This window comes from Cladophialophora immunda (genome assembly GCF_000835495.1).
Source record: "Cladophialophora immunda strain CBS 83496 unplaced genomic scaffold supercont1.8, whole genome shotgun sequence".
Classification (NCBI taxonomy): Eukaryota; Fungi; Ascomycota; class Eurotiomycetes; order Chaetothyriales; family Herpotrichiellaceae; genus Cladophialophora; species Cladophialophora immunda.
The window spans coordinates 1,101,489-1,127,790 of NW_015622548.1; the positions used below are offsets into that span (position 1 = coordinate 1,101,489).

At 52.3% G+C, this 26,302-nt stretch overlaps 6 protein-coding genes across 7 annotated transcripts; 4 read left to right on the forward strand and 2 right to left on the reverse strand.

The window, feature by feature from the left end:
* Positions 1-2,713: 2,713 nt before the first annotated feature.
* PV07_12422 (uncharacterized protein) lies at positions 2,714-4,747 on the forward strand. The gene has a single exon (XM_016399948.1). It carries the CDS (start codon positions 3,170-3,172, stop codon positions 4,217-4,219), a length of 1,050 nt encoding a protein of 349 aa, XP_016242760.1. The 5' UTR covers positions 2,714-3,169; the 3' UTR covers positions 4,220-4,747.
* Positions 4,748-6,838: 2,091 nt separating this feature from the next.
* On the forward strand, positions 6,839-9,684 carry PV07_12423 (uncharacterized protein). The gene is made up of 3 exons (XM_016399949.1): positions 6,839-7,166; positions 7,299-8,668; positions 8,728-9,684. The coding sequence occupies exons 2-3, from the start codon at positions 7,418-7,420 to the stop codon at positions 8,770-8,772; spliced, it is 1,296 nt and encodes a 431-aa protein (XP_016242761.1). The 5' UTR covers positions 6,839-7,166; positions 7,299-7,417; the 3' UTR covers positions 8,773-9,684.
* On the reverse strand, positions 9,622-13,709 carry PV07_12424 (uncharacterized protein). The gene is made up of 2 exons (XM_016399950.1): positions 11,503-13,709; positions 9,622-11,439 (listed from the first exon to the last, which is right to left on the reverse strand). Exons 1-2 carry the CDS (start codon positions 13,545-13,547, stop codon positions 9,972-9,974), a joined length of 3,513 nt encoding a protein of 1,170 aa, XP_016242762.1. The 5' UTR covers positions 13,548-13,709; the 3' UTR covers positions 9,622-9,971.
* A 1,289-nt stretch (positions 13,710-14,998) lies between these two features.
* On the forward strand, positions 14,999-17,682 carry PV07_12425. 2 transcript variants are annotated; one of them, XM_016399951.1, is made up of 3 exons: positions 14,999-15,289; positions 15,373-16,458; positions 16,515-17,682. In XM_016399951.1, exons 1-3 carry the CDS (start codon positions 15,017-15,019, stop codon positions 16,611-16,613), a joined length of 1,458 nt encoding a protein of 485 aa, XP_016242763.1. In that variant the 5' UTR covers positions 14,999-15,016; the 3' UTR covers positions 16,614-17,682. The 2 variants fall into 2 exon arrangements, with proteins under 2 accessions (XP_016242763.1, XP_016242764.1); XM_016399952.1 differs by having other exon boundaries at positions 14,999-16,458.
* Positions 17,683-17,767: 85 nt separating this feature from the next.
* Positions 17,768-21,404, forward strand: PV07_12426 (uncharacterized protein). Its single transcript, XM_016399953.1, has 4 exons — positions 17,768-18,902; positions 18,956-19,406; positions 19,469-19,826; positions 19,877-21,404. The coding sequence occupies exons 1-4, from the start codon at positions 18,278-18,280 to the stop codon at positions 21,023-21,025; spliced, it is 2,583 nt and encodes an 860-aa protein (XP_016242765.1). The 5' UTR covers positions 17,768-18,277; the 3' UTR covers positions 21,026-21,404.
* Positions 21,405-22,236: 832 nt separating this feature from the next.
* PV07_12427 (uncharacterized protein) lies at positions 22,237-25,207 on the reverse strand (the record flags this gene model as incomplete). The annotated part of the gene is made up of 4 exons (XM_016399954.1): positions 22,237-23,229; positions 23,286-23,393; positions 23,449-23,760; positions 23,813-25,207. 4 exons carry the CDS (start codon positions 25,205-25,207, stop codon positions 22,321-22,323), a joined length of 2,724 nt encoding a protein of 907 aa, XP_016242766.1. The 3' UTR covers positions 22,237-22,320.
* Between the last annotated feature and the right edge of the window lie 1,095 nt (positions 25,208-26,302).

Consider the following 26,302-nt stretch of genomic DNA (forward strand, 5'->3'; position numbering starts at 1 on the left):
ATTGCATACGTCCCCGGTGTTCTTGCCAGTGCTCTACTGATAGGTACATTGTTCGGACACTCGCACCTCTGCCGCTAACAGTGTCCACAAGGCTTGCCGTGGACCGATCGATGGGGCCTCATATGGGGTATCTGGATTCGTTCCACCACAGGAATCCCCTACGCTGTTGTTATGGTCTGGGCTGCAAATGCCTCCGCCGGACACACGAAAAAGACCACTGTAATCGCTCTTTATCATATTGGCTATGGGCTAGGGAACATTCTTTCACCGCAACTGTTTCAGCCAAGATGGAAGGTAACATAAACACTTGGATGAGCACTTTAGGGACGCGAACTGACCGTGATACAGCCGAGATATATTCCAACCTGGACTATAATCCTTGTCGTACGTTCGGCGAGCGGTTCTCGTGCATGGTAGCTAATCTAGAACGACCAGGTTGCCGTCATCCTTCCGTCCTTCATCATCTTATATCTCCGCTATTATCTCGTCAAGGAGAACAAGCGTCGAGACGCGCTAGTAGCAAGGGAGAGAGTCTCAAAAACGGGGGTCGTTGAGTCAATTACAGAGGAAGGTGTTACGGTTACACACTCGGTAGACAACAATCAGCTTGACCTGACAGACCGCGAAAACCTGACCTTGTGAGTCAAAGCCGGACGGGCGATAGTTGATCAGAGCAGATGCTGATATTTCGAGGCAGTCGTTATGTTCTCTAAGACGTCGGCTCAACCGGTAACAATCCGAGAAACCGGGCGGAAGCAAAGAGTTCAAACTGAAAACTCACAAGGAGTGAACAATTTAGCGATTCGCAACCTCATGCTGGACAGGAATACGCGTGGGACTGGGCGATAGACCTGCTCAGGGGGTTTCTCCAGCCCCACGCCATTCCCACTTCCTTCTGAGCGTTGCTGACTGCCACATTTTGACCTTTGAGACATACTACCCTGATATCCTGGACTTAATACGCGGTAAAGGTATGACATTGGGAATCGGAAGGGGCAACACATTCCTGCAGCTTTGGCTGGGTCCACATACCATACTGCTCGCGGTCACTCCCTTCTTTCTCTCATCTCTACAAGCAGTGAACATTGCTCATCTCCTTATTTCCATGTCTACAAAAGCAACTCTACTCTCTTAATATCTGTCCTTGTCGGTCTATACCCCCCTCCTGAGGGCTTCGGGCGTCTCCGGGCTCGACGAGGCTTGTTTCAGGCTACACATCTCAGTTCTCACCGAGCGCAAGTGCCCGTTCTTCTGCTTGCGATCCGTCATGGAGTCTAGTGTTCGCCAGAGGGAATCTATGAAAAACGTGTCGGCCAGAGCGATCGCAGCAGCATCCGAGGAGAAACAGTCGCCGCTTGCTACACCCAAAGATCCACTATTGATTAGTTGGGAAGATATCCCTGCATGGTCCAAAGACAATGAATTCAGTCACAGCGGGTTTTGTCCGATTACAAATTCATACCGGACATGCATACGAAATCTAGGTTACATACACAACGAGACAGGCAATGCCTACTCTCACCTCCTCGCATCTTTATGGGTGTTGCTACTTGCCGCTCGTTACTATGCTTGCTCGAAAGAGCACTACCCGCGAGCCAACAAAGATGATTTGATTGTGTTTGCATTCCTCTTCCTCGGGGGCGCGACTTGCTTCACAATGTCCGCAGTATTCCACCTTCTCTCGAAACATTCTCGTGCAATCTATGACTTGTGTCACAAGCTTGATCTGCTTGGTATCATCACTGTGACGAGCGGCTGTTTCCCACCTGGCTTATGGTATACATTTCCCTGCGCACCTAGACGAACGAGATTTGCCTGGATCGGAGTATGTTGTCACTCGTGAGTGAACGGATGCTAGAAAGGACGTCTGGAGCTGATAACTCATCCCACGCAAATCTGTCTGCTCAGATCCTTATGGCGGTTTTCGTCCTATTCTCTGAGCGACTTCGTACTCCGGCGTGGCGTCCGGTTCGAGGCCTACTTTTCAGCTTGATGGCTTTGTCAGCGTTTTATCCTTCAGTGGCTGTATATGCGGTAAGGGGAACCGGTGAATGTCTCGATGCAACGCCGACAAGAGTATGCTGATTCTTTTTCTGTGCAGAGTCGCTTTCCCGAAGCCTGGCGGCCAGGTCAGTTCGATAATGGGGACATTCTCATAAGATTTTTCATGTTGGCATGGCTGTCGGCTTCACCATCCACTGTATGGCTTTTATGAAAGCAGCTCATCAGTTTCATCACGGAAACGGCGCTTTGTGCGCAGATCGGGCAGAAACGCGCTCTCCTTACGCCTTTACAGCTTTCTGAGGGATGGAACGAAGATTTGATGAGGACTTCAAATACCGCCAGAGCCTTCAATCGCCAAAACGTGATGATCTTAGATTGGCTGTAGGAAACACAGTTGCTAGTGATTCCCAACTCGTTGTATGCCGTGTTTGCTGATGTAGGCGGGAATGAATTCTCCACTTAATTAGCAAGATCTTCTATTGGCATGGAGCTCCCCCTGGGGCACGCAGTAGGAACGCTGCACTTAGCTTATCCTAGGCGTGTTAGGTGCGCTCGCGTGCTTCTTCCCCACTAGAAGAGTATCTCTCAGTGGGCAGCACTCTGACCTTGGTGTCCGGGGCCCGGAAAATGATCTCATCAATACCGTCACGCACTGCCTGCTATTATTACTGCCCGCTCAGGTACCTACCGTGGTAGGGATCTGGGCCGCGGCACGACAAGCCAGCTATCAAAGACGCAGCTTTTGTCTCCCGAGTCTCGATCGCTACAGGTCGTTTTAGACGCTCTTTGCAAAATCGATGCCGTGCTCCTTACCTCTATCACGCCATAACCTGGATTCTTGCACAATACCTGCAGCTTACGCCATTTTCCCAACAGAACCGAAGTATCCTGCTCCTTAGGCTTCACCACTACGCCCAAGATTCCGTGATCGAAGCTCATTCGCTGTTCTGAGCTTTTCTCGTAGCTCTGTCTTCACTTTGGAACTGCATACCTCCAACCATTGGTTCTAATCTCTTCCCGACTCGATATCTACCGTCGCCGAAGGGCTATCAGACTTTGGAATTCCAGGATCGCTAACGAGAATCGCGATCCAGGCTCCTTGACATGACCCGTCCCAATTCCGGGCCTGCGGATACCATATGTTTTCCCACCAAACTATGAAGCTATGGCATCGCACAATCACGATCAAAATGGCAATTCAGGATCCCTTTCCACTTCCTCGGACATAACTCCAGAGTCTGCAGCGCAATCGCGTCCTCCGCGGCGGCAATCTAGTGTACGGTTTTCCGAGAGCACGAAGGTGCGCTCCCAAGCCCCGATGTCGTCCTATCGACGAACCCCCAGCGAGTCGGATGAAATCACGCCCATTCGAACTGCAGACGGGCAGTCAGATCGTCGGTATAACACTACCGAAGAAGGGACTCCCCAAAGCACTCTCGGCTCTTCAACGGTGGGCTCCTCGACCCTCGCAGGCTCTGGCCAGGAAGAGGAACAGGATGGTGGACAGAAAGATCCCAAACACTCCTGGGCACCACAATGGCTGAGGAAGATTCCCGAGAAATATGGTTCAGTGACATTGGAGAATAAGGGATCTGTGGCCCGGGACCATCTTGCTCTAGAGAGAACCTTCCTCGCCTGGCTGAGAACCAGCTTAGCGTTCGCGAGCATCGGCATTGCAATCACCCAGCTCTTTCGGCTCAACACCACGATCCAGAGTCGCAGCGAGTCTCTCAGTATACGACAAACACTACCCCTTTCACCACTTGTCGGGCACTCGATGCCGGCGGAGCTACTACCCTTTCTTCAACAATTCGCCGCATCGGTTGCTGGGGCCCCCCCGTCAACCCCTACTCTAGGCCCTACCCTCCTCGACCAACTCCTTCTCCTTCCGCCGCGCGATCTCGCCAGCACCGATGCTTCTAATGACTATTCGAACGACGGCGGCGTCGAGATCGCCGCATTCAACGATGGTGCTGCTACGAAGCTGCGTCATGTTGGGAAACCGCTCGGAGCAACATTCATTGCAATCTCAATTGTCATCTTGTTCATCGGCTTCCATCGCTACTTCGAGGCCCAGCACTGGATCATACGCGGCAAATTTCCAGCAAGTCGGGGAAGCATTTTCGCCGTGTCATTTATCACGGGATCCCTCATCATCGCGAGCTTCGTCGTGGTGATCGCAATATCATCGACCAGTTATGAGAAGAAAAAATAATATCCATGTATGCCATGTACTACAACGGGCGGACAGCGGCAATGCTACATCCTCAGTTTGATGTTTGCGTGGACCGGCGCAGTGACGACGGGTTGTTTGACTGTTGGTAGGACTGCGAGCGTCGGAGTTCCAGTTCTGTTCGGATTCATGGCGGGAAAACACTGATACTTCCTGAATGGATAAGCCGAGCCAATGTGGCTCAACTTTATCCCCCCCTTGTGCGGCTAAAAGGAGTTTCTCATAGGGAGGTATTGCCACATTGAAATGAAAAGGGATGGAGCGCGACATTGCCCAACGCGGTAACAGCAGTCTGCTTTGGTTCGCGAATTTTATGGCGCGTGTTCTAATTGTGTAGGGTGCATGTACTCGGTGCAAGGACCTCAAATAACGCGTTGTGCTCGGCACATTACCATGATGGCGGTAATTGGGGCCTGGGGAACAAGCACGGAGTACTTGAGCACGGAAGTGCGTAAGGGGGAGTTTGTCATGTAGTGATATGTCTCTGTGTCAATTCTTCCTACATCCGAGTACCTTATATATCTGTATTCCCTTCATAAGAATGGGCTGACGCTCTCGAGCACTCGGTCGTCGTGATACGGTCGAACTGTCAGCCTCAGCCAGCCCAAAGGAGAGGCGCAGTAGGCGAGGAAGCCAGTGTGGCTCGGAAGATTTCTCAGTCGCGCAGCTGCAAGTCATCTCGATCCCCCTCGCTTGAGATCTTGGCTTTTGGTGCCCCCAGCCACCATCTTTTACTCTTTTCTGGGTCTCTATGCTACTGCAGGCGTGCTCGTGCGCGAAAGGCGACCTTTCCCGCAATCAAAAGGCTAAAGTGCTTGCATACGCGTGCAAGATTGCAGGGGCATGCAGGCCCAGAGGGTGAAACAAGACAAGCAACATGGCGTTCAGAGGCTTTCCAGAGGCGCTTGATAAGGTTGTGCCACTCTGCGGTTGTGGTTGGGTGACAATCGATAAGGGCCGACGCCGCCAAATCTTTGCTTAATTTAGTAGGCGCCGCCAATGAGGTCTGTCGGATCAGAGTTTGAAAGCGCAGTCGGTGTGGTTTGACCTAAACACCCTTGAACAGGCCGGCAATTCTTAGAGTATCTCCTCCCCCACTGGTTCCAGAAACAAAATCCTTTAGCGAAAGCCACGATGAAACGGGTGCGTGGCTTGGGGATTTCGTAAACCGTTGTCGTCGTGGCGCGTTGCTTGGCCTCTGGTTTTGAAGGCTTTGACGACTATGGTGACGAGTCCGCGGTCGGTGTGCAGATCATCATCTTATTCCAGAGGACCAGGCATACTCTTCGAAAGCCGCAACCTGTGTCAATCCACTCCACTCCAATCATACTCGTACTCTTCAAAGAGATCCAGTGTGGAAAAGGGAGGTTGCATTGCGTCCGCTGCCAGACGCATGTTCAACCGCAGTGTAGCCAGCAATCACCTTGTGACAACTTGGTACAAACATCAGTGGGTGGTTTCCCTTGATTTTGGCGAGAGCTCGCTATGTCGCTTGTGTCTCACAAGGAATTGGCACCTCGGTTGCAGGTAGCACAGCTTAGGCAATAGTGACTCAGTCATGATACACGAGGATGGGTGGTTTGTCTTCTTGACGAAGAAGCATCCCTGAATTGGATCTGCTTGAGATCAGAGTTTGCACAAGTAGGATGGCTCGATAACACGAGTACTCGTAGACCTCCCATGTCCATGGCTCCATTCTGTGGGTCTCTTCGTTCCAACTTGAAGACGAATGCTGAGGTACAACTGCCATGTGGAACAAACACGAGCATTGGATTCTGGTGAGAGAAACGGCACTCCGTACTCCGTACTGGACTCAGGTCCCTGCTCGTAGGTAGGTACACAGAATGGGTCACGGACCAGACCGAATGCGTTGGTTTGTGGTTTCATCTCCCGAGACAGGCCCGCCTGTGTATGAGCAACCACCTTTTAATACTTTTGTGCCTCTAGGTAAGTCGGTTGCGAACAGCGAGGAAAGACGTGCGCTGCTGCTTGCTATACTCAGCTATTTTCTTGTTGTGTGCGGGTGGGAAATTTGAGACCTGGTAAGCGAATAAAGTGCATGCGTAGAGGTTGCGTGGCCTCTATCTCGGGCTGCCTTGATTTGGGATGCGGAGGAGCTTAGCAATGTCTCTGAGGAAATGATTAGCTTCCTGGTCGCCTCCGCAATCAGCTTTCCTTCTCCTTGATCCCAAGTTACCTTATCACCACTCTCGCTTCATCAGTGTGTCCACGTTGGAAGGCAAGGCCATCACCAACGGTCTGTAGGCGACTGTTGTTGGTCTCTGGGCGGTCGTTGCTTTGTCCTCAGATTCGTTTGTTTGAGCCAGACTCTCAAGCCAATGACAGAAGGGCTGGGAGCAGGAACATGGGACAAAATAACTTTGGATCCCAAGCTAGCTTTGTTAGCGGACGATCGAGGGCGCTCGAGGTGGAGCTGCAATTTCTTTGTGGTGCAATGTTGGCCCTCGAACAGCAGGGGCGCCATTGGAAGGGTGCAGGGGTACGCTCCAGGCTTAACCTGTTCCTGAGCGGCAACTGGGCCACCCCCAGACACAAAGGAATCACCCCCCCCCCCCCAAGAAATCCTGGCGCCCAGAATTGCGTCTGTAGTCTCCCCTTTCCCTTTCTTTCCCAACCTGCATAACCAGCTCGTTCCATTGCAGACCAAACTGAACACTGCATTTTTACTCTCGTTCACTACCACTGTCCGTTGTTTATCCTCTGTTTATACTTCTCCCTCCGCCGCCCTCAGTTGGCTCACGTTCATTACCAGAGAGACTTTTCTCTCGTTCACTCCTTTTGTACAAATCCCTCGACCTAAACGCCAGCTTCCTCCCTTTCCTCAATCCCGCCGCTCTCCAAATTCCGAGAGAGCACTCGAGCCTCCGCGTCTAACATTCCAGCACTGATCATATGAGTCTCTGGCTTTGTATGCCCTCCTAACCCTGCGAACGGCCTCGAACACCCCCTTGCCTTGTCTGCCTCTTTCACGAGGCGATTCATTCTCTGCAAATATTGGAACCAGACAAAGAACTAACACGCGGGTCGTGCGTACACACAGATTCGTCGGGCTTCATTTTCTGCAGTCCCACATAACCTATACACTCATTGACAATCTCCTCCATAGCCAGTCTTTGAGAGACTGCTGCGTACACTCGTTTCGAGAATCCCACAATCAACATGAGGTTCTCGTCGATTGCCTTGACGGCAGTCACTGCCTCGGCCACTCTCGCCCAGCCTCACGTCCACAAACATCGACACTTGCACGAGCACAAGGAGCGCGATGTTACCGAAACCGCCTGGACAGCTGGCCCGACTGCCTACGTTTATATGCTCAATGGCAAGGAGCTGTCGGCTGGAGAGGTGTGCGAAGGTCTGGAGGATCATGAATTGAAGTTCGTGGATGGTCAAGATCCCGGTGTTTGCTCCCAGGTTTCGACCACCTCCAGCAGCTGGTCTTCGGCTCCTTCCACTTCAACGGAATCGAGTACAACCACTTCGACCACCACAACCTGGTCGGCTCCTGCCTCCTCCTCTCCGGCGGCCGAGTTCTTCCAGAGCCCATCTTCAGCCTGGTCCAGCCCAAGCGATTCTGCTAGTTCTAGCTCATCGCCCACACAGTCTTCCTCTGTGTCCTCTGGCGGCACCGGTATCACTGCTTCATTCCCGGACGGTCAACTTGATTGCAGCACTTTCCCCTCCCAGTATGGTCCTATCGCCCTTGATTATCTCGGAATGGGTGGCTGGGCAGGCTTGCAGGCAGTTTCGATCGCGGGTGGCTTGGTTAACCACATTGTGACGGGCGTGTCGGGACAGTCTTGCTCAGAAGGAATGATGTGCTCCTACGCTTGCCCCCCCGGCTATCAGAAATCCCAGTGGCCTTCAACCCAAGGTGCTACTGGCCAATCCGTCGGCGGCCTCTCTTGTTCAGGCGGCAAGCTTCATCTGACAAACCCGGGTCTCTCAAGCAGCCTTTGCATTCCTGGTGTTGGTGGCGTCCAAGCTACCAACGACGCTAGTGGTGTTGTTGCCATTTGCCGTACAGATTATCCTGGAACTGAGTCTGAAACCATCCCAGTCGAACTTCAATCTGGTGAAACTGAGCAATTGACCGTTCCTGATGCCGCCACCTACTACGAATGGCAAGGACAATCAACCTCTGCCCAGTACTATCTGAATCCCATTGGAGTGTCTGCCGCTCAAGGTTGCCAATGGGGATCACCTGGACAAAACATTGGCAACTATGCGCCCATCAACTTCGGCGTGGGTGCCAAAGGAGGTGTGACTTGGTTATCAATCTTCCAAAATTCTCCAACAACCAACGCCCAATATCAAGGCACCGTTGAGTTGAAGGGTAATTTGTCTGGATCTTGTAAATACTCCAACGGTCAATATTGCGGTGCTAGTGGATGCAACTCGCAAGGATGCACTGTGAGTTAACTTTCCAATCGCCTCCTACACCTTGTTGCCCAAGACTAACTTCGCTCTAGGTCTCGGTCATATCGGGCACTGCAACCTATGTCATCTCCAACTAGACCAAACATCGAAACAATATCTCCCTGTACATGTTACGATCTTCTTGCTTTCATACCGCATATCACACCCGGCGTTGACGTCTGGGTTTTCTTACGCATTTTTCGTTGCTGGTTTAGAGCGTGGTGGAGCCTTCAGGATCTACAGTGGTCGACGATGTCTTGTTGGATATTTGGGATATCAGAAAAAAGACCTCGAGAGCATATGGAGCGGCACGTGCTACAGCAAAATATTTGTTCTGGTACGGAGTCTCCCTTCCGCGGGAGACTGACGAGTTGTCTCGGCTTCGTCTCCATGTCCAAGATACCCCTTCCGCTGGACATGGAGACGAAGCGCGAGCCAATGAGGGCAAAATGTGGTTGTCTAGGAGGTAAACTCATCTTATGCCAGACAAGTGAAGCATCAGATGCCAGTGAAATCAAAGAGAGTGGAACTAGCTGCAGGGATATTTGGCTCTTTACAGACTCAAGACACGACTACTTATGGGAGACGTCTCTACGTGGCCAAATCTTTGATCAACTGCGGCGGCATTCAACTTCATCCACTGGTCTCTGGGTTAAGATATGCGCATGAAGAGTACGCATTGAAGAACGTGTCGGCCGAGGCGAGAGCTGGACAAGGACGTCTCGCGAAAGTTTGACTCGGCGGCGTGTCGCTGTGTTCCGATATCCAACATGCTCGTCTAGACGTGGCAATGGTGTACAATATCAATAGAGGGGATACCATGCTCGCAACTAGCTACATGTAGCACATGTATCATGTACTAGACAACGCCAGGGTCTCAAGGTCGATTTTCTTCTTGTGCAGTGAAGCCCAATTCCCCGATGCGAATCGATGTTGTTACATTGATCCTATTACTTCGCTGTCAACAACATACACTTTTGCACCGTTGGCCCGGTTTTCGCTGATCTTGGTAAAATCCTCAATCTTATCCCAAGACGATCGGTCCCCGCTTCCCTCAAATCACTTCAATAGCCGACGAGCGTGTATGCTCGTACCTATGGCCTCAAGCCCTGCTCCAGTACGTGGGGCCGGGGCTGTGGAGTGATGACAACCGGATATTGCACCCTATTTGGGATCTTCTGTCAACATGTGGTCCATGCCGCCGTCTCGTCCTGTGTGCAGCAGGGGGCCACATCAACAGCCAACAATGATACTCCCTTCCATCGGGCTCCTGAGCCAAATTTCTCGGGTTGACCTTTCACAGTACCTGCAGGACTAAAGTCCACTCTCTCTCCCGGCATAACACCTGATCCTTCTCCTCTGTGCTGGGGCCACACGCTGCTGTCCCGACTCCCGCGACGTCTGCGTCGAGCCGCCATAAGGCTCCCTTCCTCCTCTTGCCCGGCACCAGCAAGTCGCATGGGTGTTTGGCGTTCTCTATCGTGGCCGCGTCGTAAAGCTGAGTCGAAAATTGCATATGCGGGCGGTCTTGCCCAGATGTGCCTGGGAGATACGTCGCGCGGATGACAGGGAAGTCGCTTGGTGGGACTTGCCTCGTCTTCCCGTCAGCGATGCCGCGGCCGACTTTGTCGTCGTCGTCGTTGTCGTCTTCTCCGATAACTAAGGTGGAAGCGCCTTCCTCCGAAAAGGTGGCTGAAACCGTGCACCACCGTACATCACATCGATTCCCGTTCTCTTGTGGTACCTCGTAGTGTTCCGCCATGTCGTCAATCTGGCATTCCCAAACCCCCAACCGCTGTGAGAGACACTTGTCATTGTAGGACTCCGATGGCCCACGGCCGAACCATTTGACATGCTTGTATTGCGGAGCGAGTTGAACGGAATGCCCGACTCGGGGGAGGTTGCGTGGGTGCGAGCCACGGGGTGTAAGGCGCGTGTGTATTTGTACGGTCAGCCGGGACTCCGTACCTGGGGCAGTGGACGCGCTGTTATGGTTGTTACATTCAGATTTTGGGATCGGAGTGGTCCTGATGGTGTAGGTAGTGATGGCATCGAAATGCCAGGCCAGACTCGGCGGAGAGAGGGCATGCTCAGCCCTCAAGGTCACCTCGGAGACCTCCACTGTCCCATCTGCCGAATCTGTGTGGTTCCGTGTCGCGGATGTCTGAGTAGAACGCACGCTCGCTTTGAAACCCTTCGACCGACTCGTCATCATATGCAGTCCGTATCTTTTCCATTCACTCGTCTGCCATGCCATGTCATTATCTGTGGGCGGTCGCCAAAAGTCTAGAGACAACAACGGGGAGGGAGAGGCCGGGTCGTAGCTCTCAACGCGGGTGTTGGACAGGAGTTGGTTGGAGTTGTGGGTGAACGAGGAGATTTGGCCGCGGATTCGGTCGAAGGTTATGGCGGTCGAGGAGGTGGAGATTTTGTATTCCAGGCTGCTTGTGGAGAACCTGATCAATGATGTGCTGGTAGATGGCTGAGACACGGGCGTCGCTGCGTTGCTTGTGTTCTCGGAGGAGAGAATGCTGGTGAGAGGCGACGTAGGATTTGCATCGGGCACTGGCAGTTGAGTCTGATACCAAGCTATCACATGGCCAGTCTTTGCCCATTGGGTGTCCTTTTTCAGCCGGAAGGCAACCGTGAAGCAGCATTCCTTGGAAGCCTTGTGCTTGAAGACATCTTCTGGCAGACGGATTCTTCCCTGCTTCCCTGGCTGGACTGGAGGAATGGCCAGGACTCCAGCAGCAACGAGTTTAGCCCTGTCCGCAAATTCGTCAAATGTAGCTCCATTATCGTTCCGAACAGGGCAGGATGCAACAAACCTTTGGCCACAACATTGGACATCGTACTCTGCCCTAATATGTTCCAATGCGATGAAATCGTAGTGGTTACGCACAAGAAGATACTTCCCGTCAAGCACGGCCTCGATTGGCTCATATGTCTTCCTCAGTTCTACCAAGCCCCGAGTGGGCGTGTGATCACTGTGGCAGAGCCCATCCATGACAAAGGTCCCGTCGTTTGGCACGTCGCCAAAGTCGCCACCATAAGCGTAGTATTTTCTGCCGTCCGCATCTTCTTTCCAGAGTCCATGGTTCGCCCACTCCCAGATGAATCCTCCTTGGAGTCGTCTGTGTGAGCGGAAGAGGGTCCGGTAGGTGTCCAAAAGACCCGGGCCATTGCCCATTGCATGAGCGTATTCGCAAAGGATGATGGGTTTTTCAAAATCGTCGCCTTCGGACTCGGCCTCCCTCTTCAAATCTGCAGGGGAGGTATACATATGTGATATCATGTCTGTCGACTTAGCCTGCCAGTCTGGCTCGTAATGTATCAGGCGACCGGGATCGCGTTTCTTCGCCCACTTGGACATGGCAGCATGGTTGCGACCGTAGAATGCCTCGTTGCCCAACGACCAGATGAGGACGCTTGGATGGTTCTTGTCCCGTTCAACCAGCTGGTGCACACGGTCGAGATAGGCAGACTCCCACTCTACGTTGTCAGAGGTGTAATCTGCCGCGTCTTTTGACGTACGTTGTACTTTTTCCTCGTAACTCAATCCTTCAAGGTTGAGCCCTGAAGCAGCCGCGGTAGCGAAGCCGTGGCATTCGAGATCTGCTTCGTCAATGACCCACAACCCGAGCTCGTCACAGAGACCAGGAAGGCCAGGGTGAGAGGGGTAGTGGGAACAGCGCACTGCATTGATGTTATGCCTCTTCATGAGCAGGAGGTCGCGACGGACCCAGTCGAGTGATACTGCACGGCCTAGGTGTGGGTGGTTGTCGTGGCGGTTTGAGCCCTGGAACAGAATGGCTTTCCCGTTGACGCATATGTTGCCATTTTTGAGCTCGACCGAGCGAAAACCAACAGCGTGGTTGACAGAATGAATGGGACCATCACCTTGCTTGGCCGAGGAAAGGGTCATCTCTAGGTTGTATAGATAAGGTGTCTCTGCAGTCCACTTGCGTGGATTTGAGACTTCGATCGCATGCGAGCATTTTGTAGATGCTGACGCGAGCGGAATGCGCTCCTTCTTGATGGTTCCTCCTTCGGCATCCCTGAGCGTCAAGGACAGGAAGCAATCTTCATCCAACAACAGATCGAGGTCAGTATCCAAAACTGCGTCCTCGTATTTTTCGTCAAGACGCGTCCTGATGAAGAAATCCTCGATTCGTGTCCGAACGGGCAGCGCAATTAGGTGCACATCGCGAAAGATACCAGAAAGCCACCATTGGTCTTGATCTTCGATATAGCTTCCGGAGCACCATTGGAGGACTTTGACCAGGATTCGATTAGGTTTGCCTTTCACTATGTGCTTCGTGACGTCGAATTCTGCCGGGTTCCTGCTCCCCTGAGCGTAGCCGATTTCCACTCCATTCAGCCACAGATAGAATGCACTGTCGACCCCATCAAACCTCAGCCTCAGCTGGCTATTGTCGTCAAACAAGGTGGGCAACTCGAAATCCCGACAGTACGTCCCAGTAGGGTTCTCCGTTGGCGCTTCCGGTGGACAGACGGGAAAGGGATAGACAATATTTGTGTAATGAGGTCTGCCATAACCCTGCAATTGCCAGTGGCCCGGGACATCGATGGGTGCCCAGGCAGAATCTCGTTTGCACAGATCAGAGGGAGACTGGGTGCTGAACGTTTTACAGTCTGGCGCCTGTTGGGGACTTGGGGAGTAGTTGAAAGACCATTTCCCGTTCAAGCAGACGGACGTTTCCGGGACGTAGTAGGAACGAGAGGGGAGGCGGTTGCGTTGGAATATTTTCTGATTGCACCAATCTGGAGTCGCCTGAATGCGTTCTTGGGATGGCATTGCATTGGTCCTCTCCATTGAGCAGCTTCCTTCATCATCGTTTACCAACTGCATCTTCTCATGCGGAGCAATGCTGACATGCCCGACCACACGTCAATCGCGAGCATGCAGAAAGGCAACCGTCCCGAGAGTTGGTGTTTTCCACGTCAAATACGAGCAAATATGACTGGGGTGTGTAGACAATTCAGGTGTGGCAATGACACGGATACGGTGAAGGTCAAGCTGTCTAGACCGACAGCCAATCCGAAGCAGTTTTGACAACACGCGAGTGAAAGAGGCGTGTTCAAAAGATGCGGGGTTCGCAAGGCTGAAGATCGGAACACTTTCCTTGTTCGATGGTGACGAGGCTGTAACTAGGGCGCTCTACGGAACAGAATAACAGCATGAGCTCGGAACTGAATTGCGGAGGTGTCTGCCGCCAGTGTTGTCATTGCACTAACTGGACTAAACTGCATGTGAAGTCTGCGTTCGCGGACCTCTTGTTTGGTAGCAATGCGCAACAATCTGATTGCTAAGACAAGCGGAACCGACATGGAGAGGTGCATTTGTAGCGCCTCAGTAGTGAGGAATCCTGCAGAGGAGCTTCTTGTTCTCGTTGTGGTCACGGGTACAGAGATGGAGAATCCTTCAACTATGCCACAGAAGGCGGGTGCCCCAATACAGCTTCTCTTCGTTGTCTGCCAGCTGACGCAAACCAAGGTATAAGCAGACGACCGAAAAGATGGGGAAGCCAGGTCAGGAATAGGTCGTGTCGATCCCCCAGTTTTCTCCAAAATCACAAAGAAATGATTCGCGCAGGCGGGAGACCGAAGTCTTTTCTTGTGCTTTCGTTACTCAGACTGTTCTCAATTAGACTTTCGTCCTGGTGAGGGAAGTCGAATAGGACATCGAAAATTTAGTCGTCGATAGCTGCTGTCTTAGCCTTGGACTTTGAGGATTCGAGTAGCAACAGTCACCAAACCCACGGCGATATTACGCCTCCCTTTTCCAGGGCCACAAAAAGAGCAGAGATGATACCCAATCCAATCCAATCCAATCCAATCGAATAAAGGTAAGGCTGGTCGCCGTCATGCCCCAGAAAAAGATGGGCCAGCGATGTGGTGATGGCAAGTCAAGTTAGTTGACGTCAGGATGAATGCATGGTCACAAAACATAGGAGGGCTTGGATGCTCCTCCGGCGAGGTTACTGGAAGTCCTTTGTTGATGAATTCGTGATAGCATGGTCCAGTTTAGGAATTCTGGTCGATCTTTCGGAAAGGACACCGCTGATGGACGTGTGTCCACCTAAACCGGGTTCGATCGACATCGTCGATTTCCAGAACGAGGAGTGGGCAACTCGGAAATCTCGAGCTGGATGGCTGCACCTGAGACTGCTATGCTCCACCGTTTGCCAAGCTCAGCAGCCACCGTCACTCCGGCATTTTCCGACGGGGACCTATGCGGTTAGATCAACATCTCGAGATTCAACAGCAGCAATAACTCGACAACACATCACAGCGGCCTAACATCGCCAGGGCCAAAATATGAGGCACGTCTCACTGCCACTGGAAGACTTGAAAGTCTGGGCGCATTTCAACGATGTCCAGCTCTTCGAGACATCAATCGAGCCTCATATCGTCAGAGAGGATGGCAATGACAAAGGCGGTGGTCTGCTCGCGACTGGCGAACACGGTCCAGGACAACCTCTTGTTGCGGTTCCACACGAGCTGGTGCTATCGAAAGAGCGAGTCGAGCAATATGCAAAAGCAGACCAGAGCTTAAAGGAGCTCGTTGAGGCAGCAGCTTCCTTAGTCCAGGTAGGCCCCAGGCAACAGCGTGTCTAAAACCACGGCCAGGTAGGTCGATAAACAACACACTGACTCCTCGACCGGAATTTCAGAGTCCCCGAACGACGGTGCTACTGTTTCTCATCTATCAGATGACAATCAACAACTCCAGCTCCCACGGCCATGGACTGGGATTCAATAATCCTTTCGCCGGCTATGTCAAAATGTTGCCAGACGCAATCCCGCTGCCGACGTTCTACACGGCCGAGGAAAGGGAATTACTGATCGGTACATCCCTGTCAGAGGCCCTGGAGCAGAAAGTAATCAGTCTGGAGCGGGAATTTGATAGTCTAAAAGCTGCGACTGCAAAGATCCCCTGGTGCCAAGAGATTTGGTGGAGCGAAAGCGCAGATTGCTTGACCTTTGAAGATTGGAAACTTGCAGATGCAATGTACCGCTCTCGTGCGCTGGAGCTGCCCCAAGGCGTTGGCGTTGGCATGGTCCCTGTCATCGACATGGCGAATCATGCCTCTGACGACCGTTACAACGCCAGGTTCGAGGTAGACGAAGACTCGGGATCCGTATTGCTCGTCGTACGAGATGACAGGATCGTCCACAAAGGAGACGAGATTACCATCATGTACGGCTGCGGCGGTGCATGCGAGATGATCTTTTCATACGGGTTCCTGGAAGAGCACGCGAGCAGTGCCAGGGAGATCTTCCTAAGTTTGTCCATCCCATCCGACGACCCTCTACGACTGGCCAAGGTCCGGTTCGCGCAAGAAGCGCCGGGGGTCCGCATCTATGTGGATGACTCAGATCAGGTACGCTGGGAGAGTACCTTTGTCTGGTGGGCATGCATCAATGAGGAAGACGGTCTAGATTTTCGAGTGGAGCAGACTATCGACGGAGGTACGGAGCTGAAGGCCTTATGGAAGGACAATGCGCTCGCCTCAGACACATCGTTGCAGTCGATCTTGCTCGCAGATCGCCTCCGAGACATATTCGTCCTGCGGGCGGTCGTCACAATCCAAGCAAGGATCGAAGAACAAGGATCACGCCTCGCTGGACATGAAGAGCAATATAACAACACTGTCTGCAGTGATCAAGTCAGAGATTCGGTATATGGGGCTATCGGGAAACTTCGGAGCCTGGAAATGGAGCTCCTGACCAGGGCCTATCAGACCCTTGAGGAAGAGGTACGTTTCCTCGCATTCGACAGGTGTGACTAGCGTGTATCCTAAATCCCTTACAGAAAGCACAACTCCTGGAATCTACCATCGTCCATGACTTCTTGGCACAGGTTCAAGGCGGCACGGAATCTCCAGGTCGAACCCCAGACGATTTTTCGTGAAAGAGAAAAAAAACTCGTGGCACTAGATGCGAGATGGCTCAAGATTCCAACCAAAGCAATGCTCATCCAGTCTTCCAGATTACAGCGGATCAGCTCGGAAGTGCATGCTTGAGTGGTGTGAGCTGCCAAATCACATTACAAGGTCGAGGCGCTTCTGCACTGGGGTGGGCTGACGCAACCTACCTGTAGCTTCAGACTTCCCAGACAAAACTTAACGCTCGCCCCTCCTTGTCTTTCGAAATGAGCGGATCAAAGCGATTCGTAGGGACTGTGGCTCAATCTGGGGTTTTTCCGCAGGCTTCCGTTCGTCCATGGGCCACCTGCAAGACTCCTTCAGTCGACACCGCTCCGACACCAAGCCATCATACGTTCAATTCGAGCTGAAAAAGAAAGCTCTCTGCTGGTAGAAAAAGGTGCAAACATTCACCAAGGCAGAAGCAAGAAGCCCAGCCTGTATTCAGCAGTCAGATCATCACTGCCGTTGCCACCTCTTCTGAATTGCATAATGGGGGGACTCGAGCGGTTCCGCTAGACCAACGGCAAGACTGGGGGGATTCTAAGCGAACGAGACAGGAGCGTTGATAGTTCGATTCGACCCAAGTTGCAGATAAGTTTTGAGTGGTCAAGGTCGATCGCATGATGTTGAGAAAAGGCACCCGTCTGGGCGGCCATTGCTCGGGTGGATGGAAGCAGAGGCGGCCACTGCGCTGTGATTGGACCCCAAGCCATCTGACTGAGGTAGCTGCGTCGGAAAGGTCGATTCGAAAACGCTATTATTGGACCTTCTGCCCTTCTGCCGATCTTGTTCTTGCCCTCGTTGGTGCCCATCTAAAAGCTGCGGGGAAATGGAACCGGGCTGGGAAAAGAAGGGACGGGACAGGTTACGAGAAGAGAAGAGAAGAGAGAGCTTGAATTGAGGTGATGAAGCTGGTTGACCACCAAGTACCGAGTAGATGGCTTACCTAGTCTTCTGGGATGAGCCCACTTGATGAAAAGCTCAACGGGATAGCCGGTGCTGGGCCTTCCACACTAGGCCCTGTAGGGGTTGCCCAGGGGCCCTTAGCCCTCTTAGCCCTTGTAATCGGGGGCTGATTCTCGGGGTCTCAACAAAACCTTCAAACCCCGCGCTGTTCTTTCCTCGCTCCATGCCCCGATGTGCATCCCCAGTCTAGTCCCCAAGTCGCCCACACACTTTTGGCCGCGTCGGAACAAATTCCTCTCACAATCCAGACACGACCACTTCTCTCGAGCTACCGAGTCCACGAACACGAAAAGCAAAACCTCCTTCAGACCACCCTCCCCTCAGAGAACCAGATCCCACCCTCCCTGCAGTTTGCTTAACCCTTGTCCGACCTGCATCCAACGCAATTTCACCCAATCGACGCCGCCCTCGCCCTGAGCTTTCTCGAACACGCCTCCAACTACTCTCTTCTGTCGCGGAGGGTGACATGTTGTCATAATCTCGCCCTTGCCCCTGTGCTTTTTCGTCTCCTGCATTCGACCCTTATACCATCGCAAGTTCTGGACCATTGTTCACCCATCAGTTTTAAGACGACCCTTCCGTGTTCATTACCCTCTACCGAACGAACTACCTGATACATTGTACTTTATATGCGGCTGCCATTCTTAAGATCTCGGTCACAGACCTAGCACAGCCTGCCAACATGCCCGGCATCTTGCCGATGAAGATGATTCGAGTGGGGAGCAGCACGCAGAGCAGGATTGCGCAAGCTTGTGACAGGTGCCGCAGCAAGAAGATCCGGTGCGACGGTGTAAGACCATGCTGTACTCAATGTGCCAACGTCGGCTTCGAGTGCAAGACCAGCGACAAGCTGAGTCGCAGGGCCTTCCCTAGAGGCTACACAGAGTCGTTGGAAGACCGCGTTCGAGGTCTTGAGGCGGAGGTTCGAGAGCTCAAGGAGCTGCTGGACGAGAAGGACGAGAAGATCGATATGCTCTCTCGCATTCACAGTTTTTCGCCTCCTTCTCGAAAATGTTCGGCTTCCCTATCGCCTTCACATGCGGCGCAGGTAAAGGCTGAAGTTGAGTCAGCGAGGGAAGAAGTGCTGCATGTTGAGATTCCCGCACCGGTGCAGCCCAAGGCCACCTCGACTGGCTCCTCAACCACGCCGTCCTTTATTGAGGCGTTTGATCAGAAAGTCCAAGAAGCTGGTCGACAGACGACCGGTATCTCCTCCTCAGGCCTACAGAAAGCTATTCTACCCACTCGTCGATCTACAGTTCCCGGCCCCAAAGTGCCCCCTAGGATCCATTCTGATCAGTACATAAGTATGCCCACCACATATCAGGCGTCATTTCGCGCAACGTACTAACATTGGTAGATCTATTCTTCCAAGAGTGGCAACCATTGTTGCCCATCCTCCATCGGCCAACATTCCTTCGCGTCTATGAACAGTATCTCGCCAATCCTGAATCGGGTAACTGGCAGAGTAACAAGCAAGCATACGCCCAACTATTCCTGATCTTTGAGATTGCAGCTCTTTCCAACATTTCCACCCCCAAGAAGAATACTCCATCTTACGAGACACAATGGCGAAAGGCTCTCTATTCGACATCTTCTAATGCTTCTCTACCGACGCTCCAATGCCACGTGCTAGCTCAGATCTGTTACATGCTGCGTGCCGACTATACCCATCTAGCACGCCATCGCGGCATCGCAATCACTATGTGCCATGAGCTCGAGCTCCATCAAGGACACAAGTATCAGAGCTTATCACCTCTCGAGGCGGAGACGAGAAAGAAGGTATTCTGGTGCCAATATGTTCTCGACAAGTAAGTCCTCTAAATTCTCGCAATTTGGTTGAGAGCCTCAGATGACTAACACCTTCATCCAGGTTCATATCTGCCGCTACTGGTACTCCAGTACTTTTCCGAGATACCGACATAACCACGGAATACCCAGCCGACGTCGACGACGAGAACCTCAGTACTCAAGGCTTCTCTCCTACACTTCCTGGCGAACTGACAAAGATTTCAAGCGCCCTAGCCTTGTTCCGCGTTTCCAGAATTCTCTCCAAAGCACTGGACACTTTGTATCCCGCCAAAGCTAGCTATCAACTATCGTTGACCAAACTTCACGCGCTCTCTGACGAGCTTGATCAATGGTCAGAGGAACTGCCCGAGCACCTTCGATTGCGATTCTGCAATGACAAGCCTGCGACAAATTTGATCGGCTGTAGATCACCGCTTTTGGTATGATGTCTCCCTCTCACTTGCCGAGCGATATTCTAATTGTTCCGCAGTCCCTCGCCTACTTCTATACAAGGAGTTTGATTCACCGACCGCTGCTTTGCCACGCGTCTGGAAGCGCTTCCTCAGCTGCCGGTATCGTTTTGGCGGCCGCAGGCAAGCACGTTCTGCAGATTCTTGATCTTCTTTTGGAGCGCCGCATGAACTATACCTTCCCACTGAACAAGGCCGACCTACTCCTGAACTCAGGACTGGCGATACTCTGGCAATCGCTCGATTTGGAAGATGACAGCAAGCTTGCCAAAGACAACCAGAAGTCGTTGACAATGCTCGTGGGCATACTACATTCTGAGAATGCGCCAGCTGCAGTGGAATTCCAGAAAATCGCCACCTGTTTCGTTGCACTGGAAGCGCGACCAGCTACGTCGCGAGGCGCAGAACAGACATCTACTAGCGCCCAAACGGCGGCTTGTACCATGCCAGCTCCTACCGAGTCCAAGTCAAAATCAACTCGCAAGCAGCTGCAAGCCATTGCCTCACGATGGTCCTCATTCAGCAACAAAGGAAAGCCTGAGGACCCCAACCGGCGTGCGACTGTACCGCAGACTGGATCGACTTCCCTTAGCCCGGCTAATCGAGCTGCTAGCACTGTCAGCCTGTCTTCCACTCGATCAGCGCCGGTCATGCCAGTGGCCACTTCCTCGCCCCGCCAAGTTACCTCTTCAGGGCCACTCGGCACCCCAACCATCAACCTAGACTATCTGCCGCTTGGCGATGAGTTTGGAGACTCGCAGACCAGGACATCCTCGAGCACGATGCTACCTCCGAAGAAACAGCCAACGCCGACCATTCCCGATTCCGGATGGGAAACCCTCCTGGACGGATTCGACCCTAATAACCCAGCGATCTACCAGGACCTACAAGCCAGTAGTCATTCGCTCTATCAGGTTCCCAGTAACGAATGGACTCCAGACGCGTGGCACCTCTCAGGTATGGATCTTGCAACAAAAGCACCCGTACCGCAAAGCCTACTCAGCTTTTCCGAGGAATCATTGACAAGCGGCGACGATTTCCTGTTTAGCACTGCTGGGAGTCACAATGGCTCAACGGTCACAGGCGACAGCCTAGAGCTCCCGGAGACATATCGAGGCATCACTATCCCGGTGGACGATGAATTTGAATTTCACGAGGTGGAAGCTTGAGCTTGTGTTCGACCCAGTGTGGGTTGGCTGATTGTGTGCAACGATTGAATTCTTGGAAATGGGTGGGTCATTATTTCCGGGAGCGAGAGATGTTTGAAAAAGTTGTACAGTGACGAGAAACGTTTGACGATGGATTACGGTATATACCCCGATGCTGTTTGGACTTGAGGTAGGCTGAGGCCCGGAATATGCAGGAACTTGTGACGATGATACCAACAGTGAAAGAGGTGCAACGAAACGAGCGGGCGAGGAGCAAAATTGATACATGCGGCAAGCAGTGGCAGACGTGTCATAGACCTGTGTTTGACGACCCTATATGTGAGAGAAGGCCAAAGTGTGTTTATAGTTATACGCTTGAAAATACATATTGCTTCCTCGATTTTGGGATTTCGGTCCACCTCGTTGATAACGTGGTATGACTGTTCCATCCGTCCACACCGCGACAGAGTTTCGTTTTCCGCTCGGTCCATCGGGGCCCTCTACGAGTCATTTTCGACTGTTTGGGATATCGTGCACCCCCTCCAGACTTGGCCCTTGACTTAGATGGGCCTGTCACCTGCCGTGACTTCAAGAGCCTCGCGTGAAACCGGGGCAATTCTAGAATGGAATGACTGTCGTGGATCGCCCTTCCCGTTGAGGCTAGCCATCAACGGTAAAGTACCACATTCGGCTAGGTGGGATCTCGGCCAAGAGATCTATTCCCGCAACTCTATAGAATTCAAATATCAGTAAAACTATAAAGATCGGCCTGAAAAGAGGGTTGTTCGCAAGGTGTTGTGCGATCTGAGGCGAGCAGTAGCAATCCCTTGGTGCACGATATTGCACCCCCTGCCCCTCTCGCCTTTTTTTCCCTTTTTTTTTCCCCTGCCAATGAGAGTTCCGATTCGTTCACTGTCTCTCAACAGGAATTGGTCCCGCCAACCTTACGTTCCCTCTCTCGGTACGCAACGAGTGTTACGTCTAGAGAACCACATCCGCTTTGAGGATTTAATACGTTCAACACGGGCATGGAACACTGTGAGGAAATTCAGCTTATAGAACATACCAGACAGCCTCAATCTAGAACCATTCAAGTTTGATGCATCCCAGAGAAATCATGTGGATGAGAGCAATCCAGGGGATATCACGGCCAACTCAAAGCCAAGCATCTGGTCCATACCCACGTTAGCACGACAGAGGTCCCCGTCATAGGGAATAAAGAGTCTCACGTCGTGGTAATGATGTTGGCTACACCCCGCCTTGAGACGCTGAATATGACCTTTGGAGATATCAGATTACTTGGGCATCGTCGCCCATTACAATTTTGAGCCTCCCTGCAACAATTCCACCGCTGCGTTGCTGATGCAAGATTTCCCCGTCTCCTTCACTTTCGCTTGGTATACGATTTTTCCTCCCTCCTTCCACATTTCCGTCACAATTGTCTGCCCTGGCAGCACAGTCCCGCTGAATCTCACCTTGATGTTCTTGAAGGGTCCGTAGGTCTGGAACACGTGTTTCCCAGTGATTCCAAAGGTGGCTAGGCCGTGAAGAATGGGGACTTTGAAGCCACCTGCCGCGGAGAATTTCGGGTCAATATGGAGCGGGTTGCGATCGCCCAACAGTCGATAAAGGGCCGCAAGGTCGTCCGACGTCTTTTCCTCGACGACTTTGTCCGGCGCACGAGACGGGGCGGGATTCATGGCTGTGGCGGGGCCGCGATCAGCCGGTTTGCGCTGACCACCGAAGTTTCCAGATCCCCGGATGAACGATACACTTTCGTTGTAGAAGACGGGTCGGCCGGCGCTGTCAACCGTCGTGGCTCCCCGTCTCACAAGGGCAGCGTTTCCTTTGTCGACAACTTCGACCAAGCTTGTTTCGGTCTTCAGCGTGCCTGAGGTCGGAATGGGGAATTGTTTGATTTCCAAGTATTGCTCTCCATGAAGGAGCATGCGTTGGTCGTAGTTGGGGACGATGTCCTTGACACTCCAGGGGGTGGTCGCGGAATATGTGGGCACAATGCCGAATGTAGGAAGGACCTGGAAGTTCGGAGAGCCCTCATAGACCAGGTCGAGGTCGGTGCGGTGTGCGCCCATGGAAAGGTTGTACAGGATGACTTCGCGGTCATCATAGGTATAGGTCGATGGAACCGGCTTCAGTGATATGGCCTCTGCAATTTTGGAGATGTATTTGCGGTTGGCGCGGTTTTCTTGAGACAATGCTGCAGCCTAGGATATCATTAGCATCCAACATCAACCTCATTTCGACACATTCTCTGCCTTACAATCTTGGGGTTCTTCAGCACATTGCCCATGGTGTATTTGCTTCCGTCCTGTGGAGTATCCGGGTTATCTGCTTTTCCATTGTCGAAGTTGCAGATCTCCGAGAATGCCTAGAAATCTGGTCAGTGGTCGTCACTTCGAGTCTCGCCATCCTTGATAACTTACTTCCGCAACCTGTTCCACGCTCGGCACACCCTTTTCATGGTCAAAATCAACACCTCTAGCTCTCTGCCAGCGAGTGGCTCCGATCCACCCACTACCAGATTCAAAGATCTGCCCTGTGGCTGGAGGCTTCTCACTGCACAAGGCAGCAACGACGGGCGCGACGTATTCAGGTTTGATGGCCTCGACATCCTTCTCAGGCCAAACTGTTCGAGTCATGTTTGTGCCAGCTGTCGGAGCTAGTGAATTGACCACAACATTATACTTGGCTCCTTCTCGGGCTATGGTCTTCGTGAAACCAACAATGCCGCATTTCTATGCAAGAGGTCATTAGTCAAGCTCTCGTGACAAGGTGGGAGGGACTTACCGCAGCTGCATAATTGGCCTGTCCAAAGTTCCCATAGATGCCGCTCGTGCTGGTAATATTGACAATGCGTCCATATCTCTGCTTGAGCATGATTGGAAATGCTGCTCTGGTAATGAGGTATGTTCCCCTCAAGTGGATATTCATGACCGAATACCACTGTTCGTCTGTCATATTAACGAAGGCCTTGTCTCCCAAGATTCCCGCATTGTTGACCACGACATCAATCCGTCCATAGGTATCCACAACCTTCCGGACAATGGTGCCTCCATCCTCGACGGACAAGTTTATGGCAATTGCTTCTCCTCCACGAGCCTTGATTTCATCGGCGACCTTCTCGGCGTTCTTGACATCGTTGACTGCGACCTTTGCGCCCAGTTGCGCAAAATGAAGGCTGTATGCTCGCCCCAGTCCGGCTCCAGCGCCAGTCACCAAGACCACTCTGCCTTGAAAGCTCACCCGACCGCCGGCTGTCGCGCTGGTCTTCGGCAAGCTTTTGGCCTCTTCAAGAAATTGCAAAATCCTTGCAGGGTCTTTTGGGTGCTCTGCGCCGGAAAAATCCACAACCTTCTCCCAGTTTTCAAGCACTATCTCAGCGGTCAGATCTTCCGGGCGTGCGAGGAATCCTTTGCTGCGCTCCCACCGGATCTTGCTGTAGTGACCCGCAGCCGCCTCGAAGATACTTCCGTTCTCATGACACTTCTCATTGACGAGCACACCCACGAGCGGTACGACCCAATCGGGCTTCATCACTTCCATCATGTCTTGCGTCCAGACCGTCTGTGTTAGTCTGCTGGCTGCACCAGGAGCAAGTACATTGCAGGTGATATTGTATTTCGCGCCTTCCTTGGCCAGTGTCTCGCTGAAACCGACAAGCGCCATCTTTGCCGCCGCATAATTGCTCTGTCCAAAGTTTCCGAACAGACCAGAAGACGATGATGTATTGATGATTCGGCCATACTTCTGCTTCCGCATATAGGGCCACGCCGCCCGAGCTGTCTTGAAAGCGCCATGGACATGGACATCCATAATGCTATCCCAGTCTTCAGTCTTCATGTTTCTAAGGGTGATGTCGCGCAGGATACCAGCGTTGTTGATAAGAATGTCAACTCTTCCGAAAGCATCGATTGCCGTCTTGACGATCTTGTCGCCGTTCTGTACGGCGTCATAGTTGGCCACAGCAATACCACCGGCATCCCTAATCTCCTTGACCACGACATCTGCCACTCTGGAGTCGCCTCTGCCACCGGCGTCCTTCCCGTTGAAAGTACCACCTAGATCGTTGACCACAACCTTTGCTCCGCGTGAGGCGAGAAATTTGGCATATTGCTTTCCCAGTCCATTGCCAGCCCCAGTGATGATAGCGACTTGGTTATCGTACCGCAGTTGTGAAGCCATGATTGTTAGTATCCCATGCCTGTAGCTGGAACCAGCGTCAAGGACGGTGAAGCAGTACCCTTAATGAACAGGAGTCGGCAATAAAAATCCACGAACCGAGGCACACCGCGGAGAGTCGAAGGGCCTTAACCCCGCAAAACTGACAGGCCGGCCATTTCCCCACAGTGTCAGCCTTGCTTTTCATTTGGGCCTCGGAGGAGATTCTCTTGCCAGGGTGTTAAAGGTTGCTCTCGAGACGTGTGGAAGGGCTTGTGAGACTCGCAAGATCTGCGACCCCGAGGCTGCGCTTGTTTGTTGCTTGATGGCGATGTGGTCAATCGACAGGCCTTAGCAATACTTGTGTTCTTTGCAAAAAATGAGGCTGGTGAAAACCGATGATTGCAAGACTCGGTCGTCGAATGTGGACTGCTGTAACCCGAGGTACAACGAGCTACCCGTGATCGTGGGGTCTGACAATGCCATTTTCGTCAAAGCGACCAATTGTGAGGGCGTCCTGCTTGCGATGCGGGTTATCGTAGGCAAATCATCTGTGTCAGACACACAGTTTCTTCGGTCGACATGATCACTCGTATCAAGTCCCGACTGCCAGCACTCCATTCTTCTCGTCAAGCAGAATCGCAACGTTCAGCAGCCTCGATGCAACTACATCTCTCTCGTCAGCGCTTTAGATTCCGAGTCACTTTTCCAATATGTCAGTGGTGCCAAGAAGATTGGTCGTGAGCCAGTGGTATGCTTGCGCCTTGATGTCGTCATTATTTCGACATCGAAGACATGACAGAGTCAGTGACATGCACCCAAACGCTGTAGTAAGAGATTGCAGAGTGTGACGACGGGTCTGACCCTTGAGGGTAGGAATCATTTACGAAGCTTTCTTATGTGAGGTAAGTGCAGGACCTTCCTGCGGAAATGATCAGTATATCCTCTGTTTCACCCGCTCAAGGACTCCCGCTTTCACGTAACTATATTATCGAAAAAGATTCCTCTACTCACCTGTTGCCTATTGAATCAAACATGCATCGTCTCCTGCTGGCCTTGCCTAAATACCGTCAACTCCCGCCCGTCCACTTGCGTCGACACACCTGTTTCCTGTCAACA

Coding starts and splice junctions, on each gene's coding strand:
- PV07_12422 (XM_016399948.1), top strand. CDS start 3,170: ATGGCATCGCACAATCACGATCAAAATGGCAATTCAGGATCCCTTTCC.
- PV07_12423 (XM_016399949.1), top strand. CDS start 7,418: ATGAGGTTCTCGTCGATTGCCTTGACGGCAGTCACTGCCTCGGCCACT. Junction 8,669..8,727: donor GCAACTCGCAAGGATGCACT/GTGAGTTAACTT, acceptor ACTTCGCTCTAG/GTCTCGGTCATATCGGGCAC.
- PV07_12424 (XM_016399950.1), bottom strand. CDS start 13,547: ATGCAGTTGGTAAACGATGATGAAGGAAGCTGCTCAATGGAGAGGACC. Junction 11,440..11,502: donor GTCCAATGTTGTGGCCAAAG/GTTTGTTGCATC, acceptor ATTTGCGGACAG/GGCTAAACTCGTTGCTGCTG.
- PV07_12425 (XM_016399951.1), top strand. CDS start 15,017: ATGAGGCACGTCTCACTGCCACTGGAAGACTTGAAAGTCTGGGCGCAT. Junction 15,290..15,372: donor CAGCAGCTTCCTTAGTCCAG/GTAGGCCCCAGG, acceptor CCGGAATTTCAG/AGTCCCCGAACGACGGTGCT. Junction 16,459..16,514: donor ATCAGACCCTTGAGGAAGAG/GTACGTTTCCTC, acceptor AATCCCTTACAG/AAAGCACAACTCCTGGAATC.
- PV07_12426 (XM_016399953.1), top strand. CDS start 18,278: ATGCCCGGCATCTTGCCGATGAAGATGATTCGAGTGGGGAGCAGCACG. Junction 18,903..18,955: donor CCATTCTGATCAGTACATAA/GTATGCCCACCA, acceptor TAACATTGGTAG/ATCTATTCTTCCAAGAGTGG. Junction 19,827..19,876: donor GCTGTAGATCACCGCTTTTG/GTATGATGTCTC, acceptor ATTGTTCCGCAG/TCCCTCGCCTACTTCTATAC.